The 26,632-nt window shown below is 48.5% G+C and overlaps 1 protein-coding gene across 22 annotated transcripts in view; it reads left to right on the top strand.

Annotated features, from left to right (window-relative positions):
* The window catches only part of ATXN2 (ataxin 2), a 1,802,199-nt gene that overhangs the window by 542,242 nt on the left and 1,233,325 nt on the right, over positions 1–26,632 (top strand). For all 22 annotated transcript variants that reach the window (XM_086943042.1, XM_086943056.1, XM_086943053.1 and 19 more), the window contains one exon: positions 1,182–1,361. In XM_086943042.1, the coding sequence (XP_086799168.1) occupies positions 1,182–1,361 (180 nt within the window). The remainder of the gene's footprint in view (positions 1–1,181; positions 1,362–26,632) is intronic.

The following is a 26,632-nucleotide window of genomic DNA, read 5'->3' as shown; positions in this document are numbered from 1 at the left end:
TATTTCCTCCTATTGGTATGTGGTAAAGGGCGGGACTCTGAAGTCATTTCAGTCCCTACAGGCAGTATTTGGGCTGCACCGCTCACAGTTTTTCAAATGTATACAATTCAGACATGCTTGGCAAGCGGAAAGGACATTACAGGAGGCACTCCCTGAATATGCCCCTCTGGAAGGCCGCCTGTTACAGGAAAAGATCCCGGAAAAGGCTGTCTCCCTGACATACAAGTCAATCATGAATAATAAACCGGATAGGCTGATTGGACTTCGAGCCATTTGGGAGAGAGAAGTGGGAGAGATGGATGATGTAGACTGGGGGGTAGTATTAATGCACCCTAGGGAGGTGGCGATTAAATCGCGACTCCGCTTAATACAATTTAAGATCCTACACAGGGTATACTTCGACAGACTGCAGCTCTTTAAGATGGGGAGACTGTCTGACCCTAGCTGTATGCGGTGTGGAATGGCAAATAAAGATTTCTTCCATATAGTGTGGTCGTGCTCACATATACAAACCTATTGGGGGGAGGTCCCCGCTGAACTGGGGGAGGTACTAGAGATGGATATCCCATTGGAGCCGAAGCTCATTCTCTTGGGGATGTCGAATGATGTGGACCTGGCCCGTCCACTGCTGATCTTCTTAGCCTTAGCGCTGGTAGTAGCCAAGAGGGACATAGCCAGGAAATGGGGGGCGCCAGATACACCCCAATTAGGAGAATGGAGGAGGGGAATGGATTTGTACATGGCGGCCGAAAGGGTCGCGTATAGGGCGAGAGGGTGCCCGAAGAAATTTCGTAGAGTATGGGGCAAGTGGAGGCCTTACCATGGTTTGGATGGAGGACTATGAGACTTGCCGTTTCTGTGTAATTAGGATGCGTACACAAGAAAGAGCCATTCGAGCTCGAGAGACTATGCATTACAAAAGTATTGATCGACAATTACTGCATATGTATTTGATTATTGATTATTGATGGGGAGAGCCTAACTTTTGTTGGAATATGTGGGGGGGGGGGGGGTGTGGGGCCTTTTGTTGACAGTGACGTGCTTGTTCTGTACTTGTTTCCAGGTGCTGAAAATAATAAAAATGTTTTAAAAAAACAAACAAACATCATAATTTAAATGACATTGTGTGAAATAAGACAACCTGTAGCATTTACTTTGAAAAAGTGTTGTTTTCTTAATAGGTCCCCTAAGAATGTCTCCTAAAGCACAGCGACACCCACGAGGGCACAGAATTTCCTCTGGTAGGGGTGCGATTTCTGGTGGTTTGGAATTTGTTTCCCATAATGCACCCGGAGAAGTACCTACCCCTCCTGTGTCTCGAAGCAACCCAGGTGGAACATGGTCCTCAGTTGTTATTGGGGGTATGTAAAGTTCAGATTGCTGTTAAAGTTTTCTTTTGTTTGCCTAATAGTTAATTATACTTAGTTTTCGAAATATTGCTATGCATGTTGTGGATAAGGGAATTAAACATTTGATCGACTGAATGAAGAATTGTAACATTGAATTATCCTAAAAATATATGCCCACCTAGGAGGAGCTGCGCAGCCCCCCTACCAATCTGTATTGGTGGCCGGGCTTTGCGGGTATGGGGTCCCCATAGACAAAATCTGGTATGGAGGGAGCCCACATGTACCCCTTGGAGTTGGCAAGCAAAAGATGGTCCAGGAAAACTAGGTTCATATTTCTCTGCTGTGCTTGAGAGCCCCAATGAATAGGCTAATTCAGCAGAATGCAATCAGCTATGCAAAAAGATAAAGCTGTTAAAGTGATAAAGCTATTGAGCGGATGAAGCCATTGAGCTAGTGGTTAATAAACCTAAGTTGAAATACTGGAATCCTGGAGAAGACCTAAAGCCTTGCAGATATGGAAAGAAATGGGAAGTTTGCACTCGGGGACCTAGCTATCACTGGTGCAGTCGATCCCTCTGAACCCTGGTTCTACTTCATGACATAAACAGAGGGCCCATTTCCTTTCTTCCACTAAAATACCTGACCCTCTTACTAAGCCACTCATTTCACTTGTTTTTCATGCCTATTTTCTTATGTTGTCTTGCAAGTGTCTGCAATTTAGCTGGACCATAAATTCCAGGGTTTTGTTGCTTATTGGGATACTTTAAATCATCCACATTTCGCAGACCGTGTTCGTTTCAGAGTGTGAATATCCATTCCACTATAATGTCTGAGCAACTGTTTTTGCTTTTGGTGAATCCTCTTCACACCTCAGACAGGAAGATTCATGCACAATTGACTCTTATCAAGAAATATTATTGGGATGGACTAATGACTTGAGGGCAAAACATTTAACACAAGTAAGTTTAGTAATTGATATAGGAGATTTCCAATTCAGTGACAAAATAATATACTAAAGTTACATACAACTAATTCTTACTGTGCATCATTTTACAGTTGGCATATGTATTTAGTAACATTTAATACCTTACCTTCTTGCTATTACAGTAAAATAATTTTCCTAAAAGGTACTGCTGCTGGTCAAAACAATTTTCCTACTGAAAAGCATTTCAGTGGAGAATCTACATGTAATAGATATAAACCGAGCAGGTCTACTTTCAGCACAGTATTCATAAAACACAGAGCATTCAAAGGTGATGCAACTGCTGTATTTTAATAACAATATAGACGAAATGGGAGGATTTTCATGTCTACAGTACGCCTTCCCTAATACATCACTGAATCAACCATAAAGCGAACATGAACAGCAGAGGATTAATAGGAAGTCTAATTATCCACTATGAGTTGTTCGTTATTTGGGATGTGGAACCTTCACCAACAATGGCACGCGTTGTCATTTTGAACTGGCATCATACCTTTCTGGACGGGCTCCAAATGATCAAATATATTATTGTGGTCTTTTCTCTAATTCACTGCAAGAGAGATTTAAGCAGATAAGTAGGTGGGACCTGAACAATATGTGACTATTGAGTGAAATTAACTAATGGTTAACCAATCAGGCCTTAGTTTAGGTTGCCCCAGTAAGATTAAAAGAAAAGGAAAATTATTTATTTTATTTAAAATCTTTATTTCGGCAGAAATTATCAATCCTGAAGTCTGATGGTCAATTTTTTTAGACTTTCATTAATTACATTTTCTTTCTTTCTGTTCAAAAGAGCCATAAAAGATCATAACAACATAAAAGTGCCTTATTACATAAATTGCTTAAAAAAAATACTATTGCCTACAAGATAAAATACCACATACATTTCCAAATAGGGTATTTGTGGCTAAGCAAAAGGGCTTACACTTTATGGTTTAAATCTTTTAATGAGTTTTCAAAACAGGAAACACAAACAGACCCCGCTTCCCCAGCAGATGAAATAATGCTGCAAACTTCCTGTATGACACAAATGAAAGCGCACAATAGTGAGAATAACGACAATGCAAGTTTAGAAGCGTCCTTGTGACGGGGAAGAGCGTTCTCCACCCCCCCCCCCCCCCAACCCCCAACCCACCCTGTCCGCAAATGAAAGGGGAAAAAAGGATCCATCAGGCCAATGCATCCAGATCGTGAATCGATCCTCAGCTTTGCACCTTGCGTTTGCGCGTCGGAGCCTTCTGTTAGTCGATCGGGGTGTCTGCTAGGCCCAGCAGGCGCAGGTAGCATGGGCAGCTCAGTTCCCTGAATTCCCCTGTGAGCAAAGTTAAAAAGGGCCGCCAGAGATCTGCAAACTCCTCACCCCTCCCTTGCCAAGGACACCTTCTCCATACCCAGTATCATCCACAGACTATGGAGCCAACCCGTGTGCGGGGGGGGTGTGGTCCTCCAATGTGCCAGGATGTTTTGCATGGCTGCCCCCAGAGCAATTGCTATGAGCCTTCCCCTCCTAGATGTCAAGGGGTACATTAAAGCATTAGGGAGTCCTAGCAAGATGTAAGCGGGAAATCTAGGAAGTTGGGTATCAAGATGGGAGTCTATTTCGTCCAGAATCGTTCTCCAATAGGACTGCAAACGATCACAGCTCACGAGTAAGTGCTCCAGTGTGCCCAGCCCCCCACACCCTCTCCAGCACCGGTCACTAATGCGGGGGTCCCAGTGGTGTAGGAGTTCCGGTGTATGGTACCAGTATGTGGCCACTTTAGTCAAGGTTTCGGTGAGGCCCGTGTGGTAAGCAGAGTGCCTGGCCCTATGATATATGCCGCCCCATTCTTTGTGTGTGAGTGGCCTCCCCAGGTCCCGCTCCCATCTGGTCCTGCCCGCGTTGTATGTATAGGTGGATGTGAGGAGGAGATGTTGGTACAGGTCAGAAATCAATTTCTTATCGGAGGTGTGGGTTACCAACCATTTTTCATTCGGAGTGAGGAAACGCTGTGCACCTGGTCTGACCTCCGGCTATAGTACCCAATGGTGGATCTGCAGATAGGGTAGGCGATCGGACTCTGGTATACCATAGTCCTCCCTCATTTGTTGGAAGGAGAGAATATCGTTTGGGTTGAACAAATGCCCCAGGGCTCTGCAGGGAGAACGTCTCTAGGCTGTAAATGCTCTGGGGTCCAGTCCCGGGGAAAAGTCGGGGTTAGCGAAGAGCGGGGTCATCGGGGAGGGAAAGGACGTAAGCTCATGGCGGACAGCAACTCGGTCCCACACTTCCAAGACGGTGCTCGTAATCTGCGAGGCGTAGAGGTTGGGGGGGCGGTGGCGCCTGGGGAGAAAGGGAACCCCCTGAAGGGGTCGGCCCGCAACTGCTTAATCCTAAAAAAGCCAGTTCTTGCCCGATTCCAACTGGTGCCATTCCACCAGGGTGCGAAGTTGCGTCACTTGATAGTATAAAAGGAGGTCAGGGACCCCAACTCCGCCGTGAGCGGGCGGGAGTACCGCGATCGCATGCTTGAAGCGTGGACGGCGACCATTCCAGATAAAGCGCGCCAGGTCGGACTGCGTCTGAATTTGGGGTAGCAGGACCATCTTTGTAGCTGCTATCCTCCCAAGCCTGGAGAGAGAATTGCGCTTCCATCTCCGGAGTTCGTCGCTGAGGTGCGAGCGGAGCCTGGTATAGTTCGCCACCACAGTGGCCGGGATGGTTGGTCCCAGCAGAACTCCCAAGTAGGGGAACGTGGTGCTCGACCATTGCATGTCAAATTCGCCTTGTACCTCGATGAGTGTCTCCGGTGAGAGAGACATTAAGAGCCTCCGACTTCTCAACGTTAATCTTGAACCCAGAAGCCAACGCAAAGGTATCTAGTTCGATAAAAAGCGCTCGAATCGATTGCATCGGCTCAGTGAGGGAGAGTAATAGGTCATCCACGTAGAGGCTGATCTTGTGCACGTCTCCGCCAAAGGACATGCCCCTGATAAGGTTATGTTGCCTGACCCGTTGCGCAAAGGGCTTCATATATAGAGCGAAAAGGATAGGGGAGAGGGGGCACCCCTGCCTGGTCGCCCTACCGATTTGAAAGCACAGAGAAGTGTGCCCATTAACGCGGACCGTGGCGTTGGGTCGGCCATAGCAATTCAATATACGATTGCGGAGAACTTCCCCCACACCAAAATGCTGTAGCACCTCTTCAAGGTAGGGCCAGTGCACCCTATCAAATGCCTGTTCGGCGTTGATGGTAAGTAGCATGCAATCCGGTCTTGTCCGCGACCCAGCCTCAATGAGGTGGAGGACCCGTCTGGTGTTGTCACTGGTTTGCCTTTGGGGTATGAAACGCGCCTGGTCCGGTTCCACCACCTGTTGCATATATGGTGCCAACCTGCTAGCCAGGATGCCTATGTACAATTTGAGGTCCAGGTTTAAAAGGGATATCGGTCTATAGGAACTACAACGTGTGGGGTCCCGGCCGGGCTTTGGTATAACTGTTATAACTGTTATCGCCGCTTCCAAGAGGTCCGCTGGGATCGCGCCAGGCTGGTCAAAGGTGTTAAAGAGGTCTCGCAACAGAGGGGCCACCTGGGGACAAAACGTTTTATAAAAGGCCGCCGAGTAACCATCTGGGCCTGGGGATTTCTCTAGTTTGAGGCGAGATATCGCCGATATCCCCTCCTCTAGGCCGATGGGCCGGTCGAGAAACTCTGCCTGAGCTGCATTCAGGGACGGCAGGTGCGAGCCTCCTAGGTATGCGAGTCCGGCCTGCAGGTCGAGCGGGTCACCCGTATATAGAGTTTCATCAAATTCCCCAAATGCTGCGGCTACGTCCGTGCCGTCGCCACGAGGTCTCCCCGTCTGGTCTGTATGGATCGTATTCCCTGCCTTTGGTGCTGTTCTCGCAGCTTGCTCGCCAAAGGTTTCCCACAACGGTCACCGCCACAATAATACGCGTGTTTGAGGCGGAGAGCTGCATACTCCGTAGTGTCCTGATCTAGGGCGGCCAACATCTTTGCCCCTGTGCGTTGGTGCATTCTCTCCAATTCCGCTACGCGTTGAGTTATTTCAGCTCTCTTCTGAGCGCGGTCTCTTGTTGGTTGTAGCGATGGAGATGAATTCTCAGTGCAGGACCGCTTTGAGCGCAGCCCACTGTGTGGTTTTAGAGGTGTAGGCGTTGTGGGTTAAGAACTGGGCGATGGCCGTTTTAATCCGCTCTACTATAGTAGGGGCCTGGAGCAGGGCATCCAGAAGGCGCCAGAGCCGGGGTGGGGCAGGAGCAGCTGGAAAGAGGAAGGTGGCCAGTACCGGGGAGTGGTCCGACAGGGAGGCTGGAAGGATGTCAACATCCTTCACTCGGAGCAACAGTTGTGAGGAGCACAGAAAGTAATCGAGCCTAGCGTAGGATTTGTGAGCCGCGGAGTAGTAGGTGTATGCTGTGGAGTGTGGGTGGAAGTGTCGCCATAGGTCGGTGAGGCCTAAGTCTGCAAGATGTGCATGTCCTGCCCTGGAAAGGGATCCCACTTGCCCCGAGCGTTGGCAGGAGCGGTCCGCAGTGTTATGGAAAACCAAGTTGAGGTCACCACCTAGCAATAAATGTGGGTTAGTGTTGGCCGTGGCCGCTACCAAAGCAGTGTGTAGGAATTTCTCCTGACCCTCGTAAGGTGCGTATATGGAGCCCACTAAAATTGTCTGTCCGGCGATCAGAAAACGATGTACCAGCAACCTGCCCTTGATCTCTACCTTCCTCTGCAAGACTTGACTGGTAAAGGATTTGGACACTAGAATCGCCACTCCCGCCACCTTCTTCGGTGAGGACGAGAAAAACTGCAAGGGGAAGGCTCGGGACTTAAGTCTATGTTGATATTTCGTTAGCAAATGCGTCTCCTGTAGGAGGCAGATATCTGCTGTGGAGTGTTCCAAGAGGGAGAGTATCGCCCGGCGCTTGATTGGGTTGTTAAGTCCCCTCACATTAGGAGAGAGGATCTTCAGTTGGAGGGACAACGTGTGATCGGTAGGACCTGCATGGCACAGAGCAAGGCGCGAGAATGGAATAGGAAACACAAAAATAGGTGGACAAGGGGAACCCCTCCCCCGCCCCCTCCCACAAACAACCCCCCTTGGTCAACTGCCCTACCCCCCTGACCTCCCCACGAACCCTGCACCACCTCCCCCCTCCCCACCCTGATACCCCGAAGGCCCGACCCCGCCGCCCCCCACCCGTTCCCCCAACTCCCCATCTGTGCGAGTCCATAGTCCCAGTCCTGTCAGAACAACACAGGGCTGTGGTATTGTCACTTGTAGGAACACTGACCCGCGGCGGCCTCCGTGGCCCCCCGCCCGTCCCCCGCTGCGAATACAAACGTGCGAAGAAGTCCCCCCCCCCCATTTTGGAGGACAGAATCACTCAGAAGCTGCTGTTTCTTTGGCCACCTCTAGGATGGCCGTTGCTCTCTCTTGCGAGATGATGTGGGCTTCAGGCTTCAGGCGCGGCTTCGGGGAACGTCTGCGTCCGACTGTATGATAGCCATTTCTGGATTGCCCCTGTTCCGGCCTCGGCGGTGGGAGCTCCTCCTCCATTTCTATGCCCAGTAACTTGCAAGTGTCTTTGAGAGAGCGCAGCTGATGTAGGGCACCATTCCATTTGAAAATGAGTCGGAACGGTTGACCCTAGGAGTACAGAATTTCACGTTGACGAAGGAAGTCCGTAGCTATCTTGAATGTCTTCCGTTTCTGCTAAGTGATTGCGGAAAGGTCCTGGTAAAGGGCAATGGGATGCCGCGGAACTGAAGCAGGTGTTTCCGTCGGGCTTCGCGGAGGATTGTTCCTTGAGTGGAAAGTCAGGGAGGAAGGCCAGAATGTCCGGAGGTGGGCCAGAGGAGCGCCGGGGGGCCCCCCACTCTATGGCCTCTGTCTATCCGGATGTCAAATTCCGCGGCCTGTCCCAGTATGTCCCTGAAAAGGTCTTGTAGATAGCCGGTGATGTCCATCCCCTCTGCCTGAAGAGGGACCCCCCGGACCCGAATGTTGTTTCGACGGTACCGGTTTTCCAAGTCCTCCGCGTGGGCCTGGAGGTCCAGGTGCTGGTCCTTGAGCCGAAGGACCTCTTGTTGTAACTGCTCGACCTTCTCACTCCGGGCCCGATCGGTGTCCTCAATAGCGACCACGCGTTCCCCTAGGCCTCCTATGTCCCTCCTGAGCTCCCTGACCTCACCGGCTACCTCCTGTTACAGTGATTTGAAGTCGTCCCTGAGGGAGTTAAACAGCGATTCCAAAAAGAATTTGGTGATAGGCACATTGTCTTTGAGGGGGCCGGTAGTGATTTTGAGACCTCAGGGGAAGGTGGCCCTTTTTCAGTCTTAGTCTGGTTCTTCGCGAGCATCTCAGGAAGTGTCCGGTCCCCTTTCTTTCGGAGACCCAACATGAGGGCCACCGCGCCGCCCCCGGTTCTGCGTGTGGGACGTTCAGGTCCCCCTGGTGCTTCTATGTTGGCCAGCGTCCGCCCCAGCGCGTTCCTCCCCGGTTACGCGGTGCTCCGCGGCGTTGCTCCGGCGTCCCGCACCCGCACAGACGATCCCAGCGGCCACAGAGGGACGGTCCTGTCTCGTGGTGCCTTTTGTCCCGGGACACCGCTTATCTCCTCCTCAACCCTAGGGCAATCTCTTGGCTGTGGGAGGGATGCCTCCCAGTCTGATCACAACTGGTCCAAACGATAGGTGCTCCACGGGAAGACCACTTCACCTCCACGAGCTCTGACAGGGGCCCGTCCCCCAGGCCCCCGCTGTGGTGACGCCCATATGCCGCTGGCCGCCCACTCGGGGCCACTGCTCTGCAGGCCGATCTCGCAAAATGGCGTCCACGGGCCTGTCCCCGGCCCAGCTACTGCGGGTACGTGCTAGCTACTCCTCTAATGCTGCTCAGCCCACTACCACTGGGGTTGCTGCGCTGTGGTCCCAACCGTGGGGCACGCGGGCTCTGGTGGTTTAGCCCCCGGGCCTCCCCCGCTCCGTATCGCTCCGGGTCTTCCGCGACGCTGCTCTGTGCAGGCAAGGCCTTCCCAGGCCCAGCTCCGGGGGCTCGATTATGCCCCCCGCACCCTCTGCCTCCGCCTGCCCCATGCGGCTCTCCTCACCTTTGGGGGGGCCCTCAGGGCTATAGATCGGCTGGTGCCCCATCAGCTCTCCCGGGACAGCACCCCCGCGTGTCTCCGTCTACAGGGACACGACAGCTAGGTCCCGTGCAGGCCCGGAGCCGGGGCCTCAAGTATCGCTTCTCCTGGCTGGCCCCGCCTCTCTCCTCTGCCGATGCCGCACAGCCGGCAGCAGCCGTCGCCAACCGCCTGCGATCGTCTCCGCCGCGTGGCCCGTGGGTAGAGACCACGGGTGGCTCCGGTCTTTGTTGGGTCTCGGGCCGCCACTAGGGAAGGGCTCGGCTGCAATCACCGGGCGGGCACGGCCGCCATAACTCCTTCCACGGTCCGGGCGCGCCTCTCTCAGCCCGGGGAGGCCCGGGAGCAGCAGCAATGCAGCGTCCGGTTACACCGGAACAACCGTGAGGAGCCCCACAAGCGCCGCCCAGGCTCAAGGTGCTTGGGGGGGGGGTATTTCAGCTGTAGAAAGGGTGCTAAAGGGTGTTAAGATAGGGAGCCACTCGAGGAGACGTCCGTTCAGTCCGCCATCTTGGCCACGCCCCCAGGGCTCACACTTTAGACTTTCTAATAATCGTTTTCTGTTTAGGTTTGCATGCTGTTTTGTTTGCAACTATATTATATCCTTAGCTTCAACTGGTGTCTCCTTGCTACTGCTACAGTAAAAACAGCTGCAATCCTTGACCTCTTTGGATACAGTCAACAGTTTGTTACCCATCTGTACATTGAATGTCTATTGTGTAATCTTCATCTAATGCACTAAAAGACCTGGTTTCCACCAGACAATAATCTTAACCACTAAATCCACATTAATCCCTCCGCTAAAGGTGTGCAGTTACAACTTCCTGAGAGGAATACATATGTCCATGGAAATTTCCAAACAGATACACTAGTCTTTATCCAAGTAGTCTCTGGTAGCTCTTTTCTAATAAGTATTCCTAAAGTCCACCTTGCACTCTTAGAGTGGTATTTGACAGTTAAGCAAACTTTGCTAAAATGAGGGAAGTCTGTTCCACTTGCAATTTGGTTGCTTCCCTTCTTACTTTTCCTCAGCATATTATCAAAAATCCAAACTGTCTCACCAGTGTGATCCCATTTTACAGAACACTTGATATTTGCATCATAAATATGCATGTGTACAGTATAATATTAAATCTGTTATTTTACCTTTGACTGAACTCCCAGTCTTCTTCCCGCAGCCAGACTCTGTGGCAGAGAGCCCTTTCAAACCTTTGTTGTTAAGCATGCACTCATGTACTTTCCATCTACAAGACTAAGCCGTTTCACAAATCTCAACAATTTGTTGCTTTCAACAAGCCACACAAGGTCACACTCTTTCAAAGATGGGGATAGCTAAATGAACTATCAAATGTATTCAGATCTGCTGCCATAAGCGTAAAAGGTATTGACCTTGCCCGCCAGACCTCATTCTAGTCACAAGAAAGGAGCTACATATGTAAAGCAGTTACGTGGTCCAATCCCCACACATTCACCAAAACACTGTGTGGATTTTATACAACGCTAACAAGCAAGAGCTGACAAAGCTGTCCTAAGAACTAATGTTTCAGTCCTCTGTAACATCCTCTAGCTAGCCATCGCATAGGGGAGTACTGCTTTACAGTTTATGCAGAGGATGTGTATCTACAGCCACACATACTATGGCACATAGCAAGGGCAGGAGCTCAGTAAAGATTAAGGTGAGCAATGTTATGTAACCAGCGAGAGTTGCTGAAGCACACGTTTGTACACTTACTGCATTTGTAACAGAGCTGTACCGTTAACCACGAAGGGCTAATTGGGGTTACACCTCGCTGTGCTCCAGTATTCAGCCTCTCTTTCTTTCCTTTCAGGCAGCTATTAAAATGACACTTACAACAGTGATCGCATTATTCGATTAGGGGAAAAAGATCATTGTGCACAATTGAGCTCAGCAATCTTTCTGACACAGACCAATGACCTTTGTGAAGCATTCTATGACAATGCGGCTGATGGCCTGCCTGCTAATTGAGATTACATTCACTCAAGTGATGGTCCCTTTTAATATATGCAATGGATGTTCGATTTCCAAATCCAGAGAGAGAGAGGCAATTGTTACAACTTGAAGTGAGTTGGCATTGGCTATTTCTTAACTATTTTAACTCACTCCATAAAATCAGGTCTCTTTTGTAACACTATAGGTTTTACTATAACTAACTAGCAGTGCTATTAACAATGTTGTGTGACCCAAAAGCAGAGTCAGCCTTGATGGGACTTAGATGCAGATGTACGACCTGCCAATAGCACCTCACAAATTGTGTTGCATTTGAGACTCACAATTTTCGAGGTACTATTTGCCATGTACAACAGTGTGTATAACACTGTTTGCGATTCCAAATGGGGTCTTTGGGAATGACAGGCCATCCCAGGGATGGTAGCCTGCTGTGCTCAGCAGACCACCATGTCTGGGACTGCTGTTAAATAAAGCAGCTTTTTTTAACATGAAAACAGAAAAGGGGATGCATTTAAAAAAAAAAAAAAATGTTTTCGTTTTTTTTTTTTAAAGGGCAGGCAGTGGTCCCTGCCTCGAAAGCAAGAACTACTGGTTTGGCCAATGCTTGTTTTTAAAAAATTATAAACGGTAGGAGCAAGGGAGTCCCGCTGGCTCCCATGAGAGTCCACCGGTACCGTGGCAACCCAATTCTTTTTAAATATGCCTCTGGGGAACTCGTCCCACAATAGTCAAGGAGTCAAGGTACCCCAACCCAGGCAATTTATACTTTTTTTTTTTTTTTACATTTAAGGACATGGAGACTAAGTCCTCATGTCCTGAAATGGCAGGCACAACAGTTCTTTTCATGTTGGTGACAGCCAATCACAGCACGAGCTCCGACAGAACTCGTGGAAGCCTCTAGCTCCTGCTGATTCGAGACGACTGACGGGGAAAAAAGCCCCCTATTCCAATCAGATACCTCTATTACTTGAAGTTGCATGCCTGCGGGACTTCCACAAGAGTCTTGCAAACCCATCTGTCCAGATGTACTTAAATTTTGAACCTTTATTTTTCACCAAATGACAAAATCACGATTTCCAGGTTCTCTAAATCTGTTGTAATTTCGTCCAGCTGTTTGGACTGCAATGCTCTTCAAAAAGCCCTATGGAAGTTGCATTTCTGTGACCCCTACGCCCTTTTGCCTGATCACCCCCATACTATCGAGGAAGCAAGCGGAGATGGTTGATTTTATTTTTGGAATGTTAAGTGAAATTTGGTGCATGGGGGGGAGAGAGATATTACAATGTTTTCTTTCTTTAATTTCAAAGTAGAAAAGTAGACATCCTTCGTAATAAATTCATCACATGTACACAATATGGTATATTCATGATTTAAAAAAATTGTTTACTTAAACCCCACACTTATCTATTAAAAAAAACCTCATACATTCAAAACATTCAGATCACACAATCGGGAACCCTGTAGATTTGCATACAGATCCACATTCAGAATTTGTAAAACAATCCTAATGGGTAGAATGGCAGTTCTACCCATTAGCTTTTCGGCACTGAAGGCCCGGTCGACGCCAGAGGCCTTATCAACAATCCATCATGGAACGGAGCCAGTTCAAGAGATGTCCCGTTTGCAACTCCAAGTATCCTCACATCGATGTCCACCCGGTGTGCAACAAGTGCCTGTCTCCGGATCACGATGAAGCCAGCTGTATGGCTTGATCTCGGTTCCGCTCCAAGAAGACTATTCGCCTTCGACGCGTAGCGCGGAAGGAGGCCCAGCAGACGGCACCTGACCCGTTGAACATCTTCGATGCCGAGGATGATGAGGGAGTCGAGCAGGAAGTTCAAGAAACCTGTCTGATCTTGCATCGGAGATAGACTCCAGTTACGACGCAGATGTGGAAATGGTCGATACTGAAGACGTCGTCGACGAGGTAGGAGATGACGATGAGGCCTTTGGGACCGTGGAAGATAGCTCGAGCGAGGAGCTAGGCCCAGCCGTTACTACGGGGGGCGCACCCAAAACACTCGATAAGGCACAGGTCTAGGGATCGCCACATGGCCTTACCCAAGATCATATGCTTGGTTCTACAGCCTCGCCTCAAGGCCCGGCTACGGACATTTATATCGAGCCATCGGTTGACCGATCGAAATCGAAACCAAAAGCATTGGTGTCTACAAAAACGAAAGCAGTGGACACTAAATGGATACCGAAAGTGCATCTTTGGTCGGTTCGAAGACCTCTGAACCATCGGCACCGACAAAACAGAAGAGTGTTATCGACCCGGTGAGGTCGCTAAAGGGTGTCGAGCCGAAGACCGGGGTACCGCAGAAACTGGTCAAGGACGTTGACCCGAAGAAGTCGGCGCCGTTGACACAGACAAGGGACTCGGAACTCAGAAAGTTCGCGATCAACACAGCCATCCGCCTCTTTTTCGAAGCAGGTGTCGGACTCGCTGAAACGCATTAAAGAGAAGGCTACTACTGTCGGACCAAAGGCTACTCCACCCCCGAAGCCAGTCAGTAAACCTCCAAAGTCGTCGGCACCCATCCAGTTCACACTGCCGCGGAAAGTGGTACCTAAGGCGTTTGCCCCTAAGATGGCCGTTAAAGCGACCAAGAAGGTGTCCATAGGGCCGAAGCCTACAACTACGGAGGTGGCCACCAAGCATCGACAGCCTCCGCCAGAAGATCAGTCGAGGCAATTCATCGACGCTGAGACGGGTAGACTTTGCATTTTCAAGCGAAAGATCGCCCCAGAACAGCCTATGGAGTCATATAAAATTCCATTAAAGAAAAAGAGGGATTCTGCTACGTCACCTCTTCTCTTTGAACCTATAACACCACATGGACAAGACACTGCTCCTATCTCACCCACATACTCAGATGTGGAAGTAGGGGATGGTGACAATGAAGATTACAGTTACCCTGCAGACACTGATCCAGAAGATCACACTGAACCCTGGACAGACGCTGCTGACCCAGGAGATCCACAAACTGCCCCAGACAGTCATGTCTATGCTATTAAAACCTCACCTACAGAAGACACGGCTGCGTTTAATGCACTTATTGAGAGGGCAGCAAAAAATCATGATGTTCAGCTCCATGCTGACCCTATTGAAGAGGATTTTTTGTTTGACACCTTCTCAACCTCAGAGAGAACTGTCAAGACTCTGCCAATGCTAAAGGGTGTCCTAAAACATGCTGGAGACATTTTTAAGGAGACCACAAGGGCAAGGGTGATAAACACCAGAATTGAATAAAAATACAAACCAGCACCTGTGGACCCTACGTATATCAAGGGACAGTTGCCGTTGGACTCTCTAGTTGTTTCCAATGCCCGGAAGAGGGTGAACTCGCAAACAACGGGTGATGCTCCTCCCCATGACAAAGAATCTAAAGTGCTAAAAGCATCGGGGAAAAGGGTGGCAGGTCAAGCGGCCAATATCTGGCGAATCTCCAACACACAGGCACTCTTAGCCAGATATGACAGGGCTCATTATGATACACTTGAAGCCCTGTTACAACACTTGCCAGATGAGTATAAGGAGGCAGCAGAGATGCTAATACAAGAAGGGAAACTTATATCAAACGCATCTATTAAGTGTGCGCTGGACGCAGCAGACACTGCAGCCAGGGCAATTAATACAAGTGTGATGTTACGGCGACATGCCTGGCTGCGAATCTCCAGTTTCAAGCCCGAGATACAAACCACCATACTAAATCAGCCTTTTAACCCTGATCACTTATTTGGCCCAGAGGTGGACACCACCTTGGAAAAAATCAAAAAGTACACTGAGACTGCAAAGTCTATGGGGGCTCTACAGTCGCAGCAGTTCAGGGGTGGTTCCTTTCGTCGCTCCAACAATAGAGGAGCTTCCAGAGGCCAGCTGTCCCAGCAGACACAATACAGTAAAGGAGGCCCGCAGACCACCTACAACAAACACAGTAGGGGTAGCTATCGTGGAAACAGCACCAAGGGCAGAGGTCGTGGAAACAACAGCTCCTGATCTCTGCCACTAACAAACAGTGACGTCTTGTCACTGACCCCCGACCATACCACACCGGTCGGGGGGAGACTAAAACAGTTCCTGCCGGTCTGGAAATCCATCACTACAGACAGGTGGGTGAGGCAACTTATCCAGTACGGTTATTGTCTGGAGTTAACATCCACTCCACCCAACATTACCCTAAGACACCGTCCGATGTCCACAGAGCATTTGCAATTATTGCAGCAGGAGGTAGTCTGCATGCTGCAAAAAGGAGCCATAGAGCTCGTGCCTGTGGAAGAAAAAGGTACAGGGGTGTACTCCCTGTACTTCTTGATCCCAAAAAAGGACGGGTCCCTCAGACCCATACTGGACCTCAGGCCCCTAAACCAGAACATTCTCTCGGAACACTTTCACATGCTCACATTACAGCAGGTTCTACTGTTACTCAGTCATGGAGATTTCCTCGCAACATTAGATCTGAAGGATGCATATTTCCGTATACCGGTACACCCGTCACACAGAAAATACCTCAGGTTCACCATTCAGGATCAGCATTATCAGTTCAAGTTCCTCCCTTTCGGAGTGACGACAGCGCCCATGGTGTTTACCAAGTGCCTGGCGACAGTGGCTGCACACCTAAGGAGACAAAATGTTCACGTCTACCTTTATCTGGACGACTGGCTTGTCCAGGCAAAGTCAGCCCAGCAATGTGCCGCCCACATGTCCCACACCATTCTCCTTCACGATCTGGGGTTCTCACTGAATTATCCAAAGTCCCACCTTCAGCCCGCCCACGTACGGCAGTATCTGGGCGCGACAATAGATACTCTGGCAGCCAAAGCACAGCCAAATTCAGTGAGGATCAACAGCATGCAAATGCTGATACAAAAATTCAAACCACAACACTCGCTTCCAGCACGAGTGTTCATGCAGTTGATAGGCATGATGGCCTCCTGCATCTTCATAGTCCCGCACATGAGACTACACATGCGTCCGCTTCAGGAGTGCTTAGCACGTCAGTGGAATCAGGCTCACGGACAATTGAAAGACCTAGTGTTGGTGACCGGTCGCGCATACAACTCTCTGCATTGGTGGAATCCACAAAACTTTTGCAGGGACCTACCGTTCCAGGAGCCTGTGCCACAGATTATACTGACGACGGACGCATCTCTCCAGGGATGGGGAGCTCATGTACTCCACTACACGGTGCAGGGACTATGGACAGTACAGCAGAGGAAGATGCACATCAACCTTCTGGAACTGATGGCTATCTTCATGGCGATGAAAGCATTCAAGGTACATTTGTGCAACAAGGTTGTGTTGATCCGGACGGACAACATGACGGCCATGTACTACATACAAAAGCAGGGAGGTACACACTCTCCACAGTTGTCTCATCTGGCTCAGAGCATGTGGAAGTGGGCCATTCAGAGGAACATCTTCCTCATGGCGAAACACCTCCCGGGCAAGTACAATCTGATGGCGGACCTGCTCAGCAGGTACAGCCACCAGATGCACGAGTGGGGGGATACATCCATCAGTACTCCGACCGTACTTCCAGCCGTGGGGTCATCCAGAGATAGACCTGTTCGCCACAAGGGAAAACGCAAAATGCCGAAGCTTTGCCGCCAGGTTCCCACACCCACAGTTGCAGGGAAATGCGACATGGATGAACTGGTCAGACATATTTGCGTACGCTTTTCCCCTCGCACCTCTAATACCGCTGGTGGCACGCAAGCTAAAGCAACACTCGATGACTCTCATCCTGGTTGCTCCGACGTGGGCACGCCAACCATGGTACACCACGTTTCTAGAACTCTCCGTGGTACCGCATCAAAGGCTGCACCTCACATCCAGGCTTTTGACGCAGAGCCATGGCGACATTCAGCATCCAGATCCGCAACAGCTCAACCTGGCGATCTGGCTCCTGAGGTCTTAGAAGTTGGCTACCTCAACTTGCCTCCTGACTGTATGGATATCAAAAGGGAGGCAAGAAAGCCCACCACTAGAGCATGTTATGCGGCAAAATGGAAGCGGTTTGTCATTTATTGTGCCGACCACAACATCAATCCGCTGGATGCATCTACTCACAACATCATTTGGTATCTGTTACATCTATACAAATGCAATCTGGCCTATGCTTCCACTCGTATACATTTGTCCGCAATAGCAGCTTATCTCATAAACAGGCAGCATGTCTCCCTTTTCAGAGTGCCTGCCATCAAAGCCTTTCTGGAGGCACTCAAACGAGTAATTCCTCCCAGACACCCACCAGCACCTGTATGGAACCTAAATTTGGTCTCACCAGGCTGATGGGTCCACCTTTTCAGCCTCTACACTCATGCGAGATTCAATTCTTGACGTGGAAAGTGGCTTTCCTGATAGCAATCACATTGCTACAACGAGTTAGTGAACTTCAGACACTGACTATCCAGGAGCCATTCATACATATTCACTCCAACAGGGTGGTATTACGCACTAACCCTAAGTTTCTGCCTAAAGTGGTTTCACAGTTCCATATGAATCAGACTATAGAACTGCCAGTGTTCTTCCAGAATCCTGAGTCAGTGGCAGAGAGAATGCTCCACACACTAGACGTCAAAAGAGCTCTAATGTACTACATTGATATGACAAAAGATTTTAGGAAAACAAAACAACTGTTTGTTGCCTTTTCGCCACAACACAAAGGCAACCCCATTTCCAAAGCAGGTATAGCCAGGTGGATCGTTAAGTGCATACAGATTTGCTATCAAAAGGCTAAGCGCACATTAACGGTTCCCCCAAGAGCCCACTCCACGCGAAAGTTGGGGGCCTCCATGGCTTTCCTTGGAAACATTCCTTTAGAAGAAATATGTAGAGCAGCCACATGGTCTACCATACACACATTTACTAACACTACTGCGTAGATGTGCACTCCAAACAGCAGGCAGCTGTAGGGCAGGCTGTTCTAAAAACACTTTTTCAGACTGCTGCAGCTGGCACGGGCGGCCGCTGCAAATGGAGGGACTGCTATATATTCTATGCACAGATATGAATTCAGCAGCCCACATGCCTCGAACGGAATATGCTACTTACCAGTATGCATATGTTCTTGGCATGTAGGGCTGCTGACATTCATATCGCCCGCCCTCCTCCCCGGCGCCTGTAGCGGCTGCAGCACTCAGAATTACTCTTAGCATGGTCATCACTTACGGTATTGCACTCCATCTTTGCCACAATGGCGAAAAACAATCTGAGGATGGAGTGGATGCCCATGCGCACTGTAGTCCAGGGGAGGAGCCACCTATCTCGTGATACTTCGAAGACTCTTCCAGGACAACGATGTGCAATCATCCGGACCCAACACTAGAAGGCGATCTATGCACAAATATGAATGTCAGCAGCCCTACATGCCAAGAACAGATGCATACTGGTAAGTAGCATATTCGATCCCCACTCTAGTCTGTTTCGTTCTAGTGATTGGTGGGGTCATGCCTTTTATGGCCCTATCTGATAGAGACATCTAGCTGCGGATTCCATAACTTAGAATATCCCCAGGCGTCCGACTGGATCCGGAAAACTTTTTCCCCAGCAGTACCTCTGCACGCCGGGGGTCGGCATCGCCCGACTCCGTCCTGACGTTGTCCACGGAAGTGGCATCCATGGAGCCATATAAGACCAAATTAACCACCACCACCCCAAACCCGTGGTGCTGACGTCCCTTCTTTTCTTTTCTGCATCAAAACGCGGATCCGAAGTTTAGCGGTTCCTCTGCCCTGGTTTTGTTCAGGCCTTTACGACACCTTTTGTTTCTGGAACAGTGTGTTGATGCCCTTCGGGCTTCAAATCGTGTGCGTCCTGCTCGTGGCAGATGTCAGCGATGGATCCGCACAAGATATGTATGTTGTGTCCTGCCGGCAGCTGAAGTCCCTGCGGGAACGTCGGATGAAACTGTTGTCTGCCCAGGTGTCCCGGTCGAAGTCCTTGTGACGCCGTCTCCCGTTTCCAGCGAAAGGATCCAAACAGCTCAGTTCTTCCTCCCACACTGAGGTCTCTGCTAAAGGCAGATCCCTGAGTCGTTCCCGTGGACGTCGTGTGCCTGTTTCAGGTAAGCACCGGAAGAAGTTACGGAAGTCGTCGACCCCGCACAAGCGTGATGTTGAGTGCCGCCGCTCCCAGTCTTCACCGGACGCGAGCCCTTAGGAGTCGATCCCCCGCCTATCCACCATTTCTTGGTGCTGAGGCCACTCTGACCCAGATGGAGGCCTATTCCAGGGCTCTGCAGGCCTTCTTTGGGCCACCCCCTCTCCCTGGCGCCCCTCTGGGCCCCACAATGGGGGTAGAGATTCAGGTCGGGGGTTCACCTGCGGGTTCACCCTCGGCGCCGACTGAGTGCCTTGACTCGGATTGAGGGGTCACTGCGACGTGAGGACACGGCACGGATGGGCGTCCCACTGTGAAGTCTAGCCCTCCTGACGTGTCTTCGCACAGTTCTGCCGGGCTCTCTGCGTTGTCGCTGGATGTGGCTGCAGCGTGGAGTTCGACTCGAAGTAGACTTTGTTTCTCCCCCGCAGACTCCTGTCTCGGTGGATGTCGAGTCAACTCCGGTCCGACAAGTCCTTCATGGAGGTCGCCAGCGCCGATCCAATGGCGGTTCCGTCCCTTGCTTTTCCTCTACTGGAGGATGAGACCCCAGTGGGTTCACCGCCCACAGTGTTTTTTCCATGCTTCCCGGAGCAAGGGCCCATAGGGCACTGGCCGGCTCCTTTTCCTGCAAGCCCTTTGTCGGTGAGTGCACAGATTAGTCCCCAACGGATGACTTGCTGTCTCCCCCTTACATGACGACGGAGGCTAGCGTCGACTTTGCGAGGTCAGATAATAGAACTGCACATATCTTACGAATGCAGCTGCCCTCTGTCTCCCTGCCTTCGGATCCTTTGTTGGATCTCCTTCACCAGGGCACGGTGGATGTGGAGCCTCTTCTACTTTTTGGCAGGTTCTTGTATGATGTCCTTCTGGGGACTTCGGTCAGGCCCTTATCGGGTGACCCTGTGACCCGTGCTGTTGCACATCACCACCGGCCGGCTCCAGATGAACCTGCCTGTTTGTGCCTTAATCCTAGGGCTCAAGGACTGGTAGTCCAGGCTTCGTTTCCTTCCTATCCTCTACCATTGTTTCCCCTCACTCAGGAGTCTAAGTGGTTGGAGTCCTGTTGCTGCAATGCTTTTGCCTCCACCAGCTCCGGCCTTCAGACCCTAAACATGACCTGCATGTTTGCTCGAGCTACTTCTGCCCTTTGGAACTCCGTCTAACTACTCCTTCCCTCTTTACCGGAGGGTCCTCGTGCTAACCTGCGCCAGCTTGTTCGGGATGGCCGCAACATTTCGCATTTTTCCATTCAATCGACAATGGCCACCACTGACTCCGTTGGTAGAGCTACGGCCAGCTCGGTTGCCTTTAGTTGCCATGTGTCGCTACGTAATGGCAGTTTCCCCGATAATGTTCGGGAGCGACTGGGTTTTGCCCTTTCATGGGACTCTTCTGTTTGATGAGCATGCCGACTCGGCGTCTCCTCTCTGGATTTCCATGACTGCCTGCTTTTTAGTCCCCTATGGTGGATTTGTATTTTCGGGTGACGGTGTTGTCATTTTGTTTTCCTGATTTTCGATTTTGGGTTCAAGAGATTTCTCCCCAAACAGACTGTATGGCTGTTTAGCCAGCTTTTTCCTTCCTTAGATGCAGCTGGGTCAGCTGTTTATGGGGTTCTTTTTGACCTCTGCCTATGAGCATGTCTCAAGAGGTGTCCTTTGTTATTACCCAGATGGACGGTGTCTTTTTTTTTTGCCGTCTTCCTTTTTGTTTTTGCAGCTGGCCAGCTCTTTCTGCCTTTCTTTTTGGCCCTCTGTTTAAGAGCTTTGCCCAAAGAGGTGCCCCTTGCTTTTATAGGGATGTACCATACCCTATATGGGGTACTTGTTGGCTATTGTGTAGCTGCTCTTCCTGGCACAGGAAGTTTCAACTGCTCCTGCGGAGTAATATTCGGCTACTTCTCTTTTGTCAACGCTCTTCCTGCTGTTGTAGGACATCCCCTCTAGTGAGACCCGCAGGTTGGTCCGTAGTTCTTACCGGTCTCTGTGGAGACACTCTGTGTGTACACACAGGGTATGTTCGCTGTAGCAAGGTGCCGGCAGTGTACCCTTCTGCCCCTGTCTTGGCTGCGTTTGGCTCTCCCTTTGTAGGGCCTTTGCCTATGGGCAGTGGAGTTTCCAATAGCTACGTTTCTGCTGGTTGTAATGTTGCAATGTATTTTGTTTGTGCACTTCCTCTGCTGGTTGTAATGTTGCATTCTATTTCTTTGTGCACTTACCTGGCAGGGACTTCGGTTCCTTTGCTTCTTACGCGCAGAGATTCAGGTCCTTCTGCTCCTGGCCTCTGCGGACCATTTCTGATTCACTATGGCCTAGTGGTTCAGGGCCGTCACTCTATTTCCACTGCTCTGTGTTCCGCTCCAGGTATTTCACTGGTTGTGAGTTTCCAATCATAACTAAAGGCTCTGTTGCTTTCTTTTGTTTTGGTTACGGTGCTAGTATTCTTCTTCAGGATACTCGCTGTCCTTATACAGTGTCTGTACAGGATTGCTTCTACCTTTTTTCTGACAGACCTCTGTCTGTGTAGTTTGCACTCGTTCCTTGTGAGTGTGGTGGTCAGTGTCCCCACCTGTCTCGCGGGGGCTAGGATTCCGTCCCCATCAGGGGGGGATGTTATTGCTTTTTGATATTGCTGTCCTGCTATGCTTCACACCGCTGCTGTTGGTACCTGTTTTATCTAGAGCATTCTCTTTGAGACTCCCCTTCTATATATATATATATATATATATATATATATATATATATACATATATATATATATATATATATATATATACATATATATATATATACTGGCGGTCGCCAGTAGGTATATATAGTTAGGACCTAGTTTCCATAGGAAATCCGCAACATTCTATTGGGAATAACATTGGCGCCGGTTAGAGAATGTATGCGAATTTTTCAAAGAAGATGGCCAGTTACGCTCCGCTCCTTCCCTGAAAGTCTCGGGGGATTCGTCAAGCGGGGGCCTGAGAAAAAAGGGGGGTCCCAAAACGTGTTTTCCCCATGTTAATTTCCATAGGACGATTAGACACGGCTACAGCCCGAACCGCTGAACGGAATTACACCAAACGTGGCAAAATTGTAGAGTGTGATTCGCAGATCGCCTTTTGTTTAAATGGTGTAAATCCCTCCAGTAGTTTTTGAGAAAATCGAATTTGAAAATATATATATATGTGGGCGGAGCCTAACCACACATCTCATCGTGAGATCCGATTGGCTGTCAGCACTACATCCAAGAAGTGTTGGCAGCCATCTTGGGACCAATATACATGATAGCACCTCAATAAAAAGCATTGCAGTTAATAGAAGGTTTTAGGACTTTAGTTACATTATAAATCATTTGTTGATGGTATCATACTCATTTTAGGAATTGTGGTGTGTTCTAAGGTGATTTTACCATGTGAAAAATGAATCCTGTTTGAAAGAAAACTATTATCTCATGCTTTTCCTACAGTGGTTTGGAAGGGGATCTATAAGCTAAACTGAAAGCATATTTTCTGTAAATTCACATTATCTTTTTCAGTCATGTGAGAATGAAGTCTGACACTCTCAGCAAAACATGTACATCCAACAAGGACAGAGACTGTCAGTTGATTCCTTTGTGTTCCACTGCAGCTTCCCTGAGTGTTCTAAAGAACAACTACAGTGCTAACAGTCCTACTTATTACAAAGGTATGGCACACCTGAAGCCATCTTGATTGGAATAAAGTGGTAACTCTTAAAAATTTAATTTAAAAAGGAACAAAATGAGGGGGTATATTTTGCTATAGAAAGTTTGATTAATGCTGCAGAAAGAAAAATTAGGGCACATTTTGAGTGACTTCTCAAATCCTCTTCTATTTCATAAAAAAATTCTGACATGTAGTCTCCCAAGATGGCCACCAGAGACAAGAGCCCAAATGTGGCCCAAATATCACCCAGATGTAGCCCAAGTATAGCCCAATGACAGCATGTCCCAGAGTGTTCTAAAGAACAACTAGAGCGCTAACAGTCTTACTTATGACAAAAGTATGGTACACCAAAAGCCATCTTGATTGTAATAAAGTGGTAACTCTTAAAACATTTAATTTAAAAAGGAACAAAATGAGGGGGTATATTTTGCTATAGAAAGTTTGATTAATGCTGCAGAAAGAAAAATTAGGGCACATTTTGAGTGACTTCTCAAATCCTCTTCTATTTCATAAAAAAATTCTGACATGTAGTCTCCCAAGATGGCCACCAGAGACAAGAGCCCAAATGTGGCCCAAATATCACCCAGATGTAGCCCAAGTATAGCCCAATGACAGCATGTCCCAGAGTGTTCTAAAGAACAACTAGAGCGCTAACAGTCTTACTTATGACAAAAGTATGGTACACCAAAAGCCATCTTGATTGGAATGAAGTGGTAAGTCTGAAAACATTTAATTTAAAAAGGAACAAAATGAGAGGGTTCATTTTGCCAAAGAAAGTATAATTAGTGCTTCAGAAAGAAAAATTAGGGCGCATTTTGAGTGACTTCTCAAATCCTCTTTTATTTCATTAAAAATTCTGACATGCAGACTGAAACATGCACTTTGAATACCAGCAGCAGACTTCCCTGGTGAGCAGTAGCTTTACTACAGTGATCTAATGAGCAACTAGAGTGCTAACATTCAGAATTTATGGCAAATGTGTGACACATCTGAATGCCTTCTTGATGGAACCAAAGTAAACAAGCATTGAAAATGCAATAGATCTCGCCCTCGTTTAAGTAAAAGCAATTCTGTTTGTAATGAGGTGGCATTTTAGCTTTGTTTTTATTAGTGTTTTTCAAACTTTCATGTAAATAACATGCATATGTATGCATATATGTATATGTATGCATGCATTTATATTTGTATTTATATAGATATGCAGATTATATATGTTTATATATGTATGTGTATATATATATATACACATACATATATATAAATGCATATGCATATATATATAAATGTGTATATGTGGCATATATATATAAATGTGTATATGTGTGCGTGTAGAGAGGTAGAGGTGTAGAGAGGTAGAGGTGTAGAGAGGTAGAGGTGTAGAGAGGTAGAGGTGTAGAGAGGTAGAGGTGTAGAGAGGTAGAGGTGTAGAGAGGTAGAGGTGTAGAGAGGTAGAGGTGTAGAGAGGTAGAGGTGTAGAGAGGTAGAGGTGTAGAGAGGTAGAGGTGTAGAGAGGTAGAGGTGTAGAGAGGTAGAGGTGTAGAGAGGTAGAGGTGTAGAGAGGTAGAGGTGTAGAGAGGTAGAGGTGTAGAGGTGTAGAGGTGTAGAGGTGTAGAGGTGTAGAGGTGTAGAGGTGTAGAGGTGTAGAGGTGTAGAGGTGTAGAGGTGTAGAGGTGTAGAGGTGTAGAGGTGTAGAGGTGTAGAGGTGTAGAGGTAGAGGTGTAGAGGTAGAGGTGTAGAGGTAGAGGTGTAGAGGTAGAGGTGTAGAGGTAGAGGTGTAGAGGTAGAGGTGTAGAGGTAGAGGTGTAGAGGTAGAGGTGTAGAGGTAGAGGTGTAGAGGTAGAGGTGTAGAGGTAGAGGTGTAGAGGTAGAGGTGTAGAGGTAGAGGTGTAGAGGTAGAGGTGTAGAGGTAGAGGTGTAGAGGTAGAGGGGTAGAGGTAGAGGGGTAGAGGTAGAGGGGTAGAGGTAGAGGGGTAGAGGTAGAGGGGTAGAGGTAGAGGGGTAGAGGTAGAGGGGTAGAGGTAGAGGTGTAGAGGGGTAGAGGTGTAGAGGAGTAGGGGTAGAGGTGTAGAGGAGTAGGGGTAGAGGTGTAGAGGTGTAGAGGGGTAGGGGTAGAGGTGTAGAGGTGTAGAGGGGTAGGGGTAGAGGTGTAGAGGTGTAGAGGGGTAGGGGTAGAGGTGTAGAGGTGTAGAGGGGTAGGGGTAGAGGTGTAGAGGTGTAGAGGGGTAGGGGTAGAGGTGTAGAGGTGTAGAGGTGTAGAGAGTGAGTAATAGAGAGTAGAGAGTGAGTAGTAGAGTGAGTAGTAGATAGTGAGTAGTAGAGTGAGTAGTAGATAGTGAGTAGTAGAGTGAGTAGTAGATAGTGAGTAGTAGAGTGAGTAGTAGAGAGTAGAGTGAGTAGTAGAGAGTAGAGTGAGTAGTAGAGAGTGAGTAGTAGAGAGTAGAGTGAGTAGTAGAGAGTGAGTAGTAGAGAGTAGAGAGTGAGTAGTAGAGTGAGTAGTAGAGTGAGTAGTAGAGTGAGTAGTAGAGTGAGTAGTAGAGTGAGTAGTAGAGTGAGTAGTAGAGTGAGTAGTAGAGTGAGTAGTAGAGTGAGTAGTAGAGAGTGAGTAGTAGATAGTGAGTAGTAGAGAGTGAGTAGTAGAGAGTGAGTAGTAGAGAGTGAGTAGTAGGGAGTGAGTAGTAGGGAGTGAGTAGTGGAGAGTAGTGGAGTAGTAGAGAGTGAGTAGTAGAGAGTGAGTAGTAGGGAGTGAGTAGTGGAGAGTAGTGGAGTAGTAGAGAGTGAGTAGTAGAGAGTAGTGGAGAATATTCCAAAGTTTGGCACAGCACCACTTGCACAAGTCCAATCAAATCATATCACTTAGAGTCCTTATTGAAGCGCTGAATCTTCGTGTATATTCAAATGCTTTTATTTTCCTTAAGTTTATGTATCACAGCCAGCTGACGCGTTTCTTTCTGTACAACAGAACTTCTTCAGGGCGTTCTTATTTCCTTCAAGTTATTTCGGTATCCTGTTGTCATATAACTAGATATTTCTTCCAAATGTTAGACGAGTCGTAAGTACATTCTTATTCAAAGTGACTAGGTATCAATTTTACCCACACAATTTGGGCAGACTGGAGTAATTTATAGCATCCTCAAAGTCAGTCTTTCAAAAATTCCAAAGTATAGGACATGATAATCCAAATCCAAATGTTTCTCAAGAAAAGTCATTTTCAATTGTTCGGAATATCGGCGTTAGGGCAGATATGACCTGCAGACACGGTTTATTACTTTTCTTGAGAAACATTTGGATTTGGATTATCATGTCCTATACTTTGGAATTTTTGAAAGACTGACTTTGAGGATGCTATAAGTTACTCAAGTCCATGGATGCTTCTGGGAACGCCCCCAGCAACACCC

This window comes from Lissotriton vulgaris, chromosome 11, assembly GCF_964263255.1.
Source record: "Lissotriton vulgaris chromosome 11, aLisVul1.2, whole genome shotgun sequence".
NCBI lineage: Eukaryota > Metazoa > Chordata > Amphibia > Caudata > Salamandridae > Lissotriton > Lissotriton vulgaris.
This window is presented reverse-complemented; position numbering and strand designations above follow the sequence as displayed.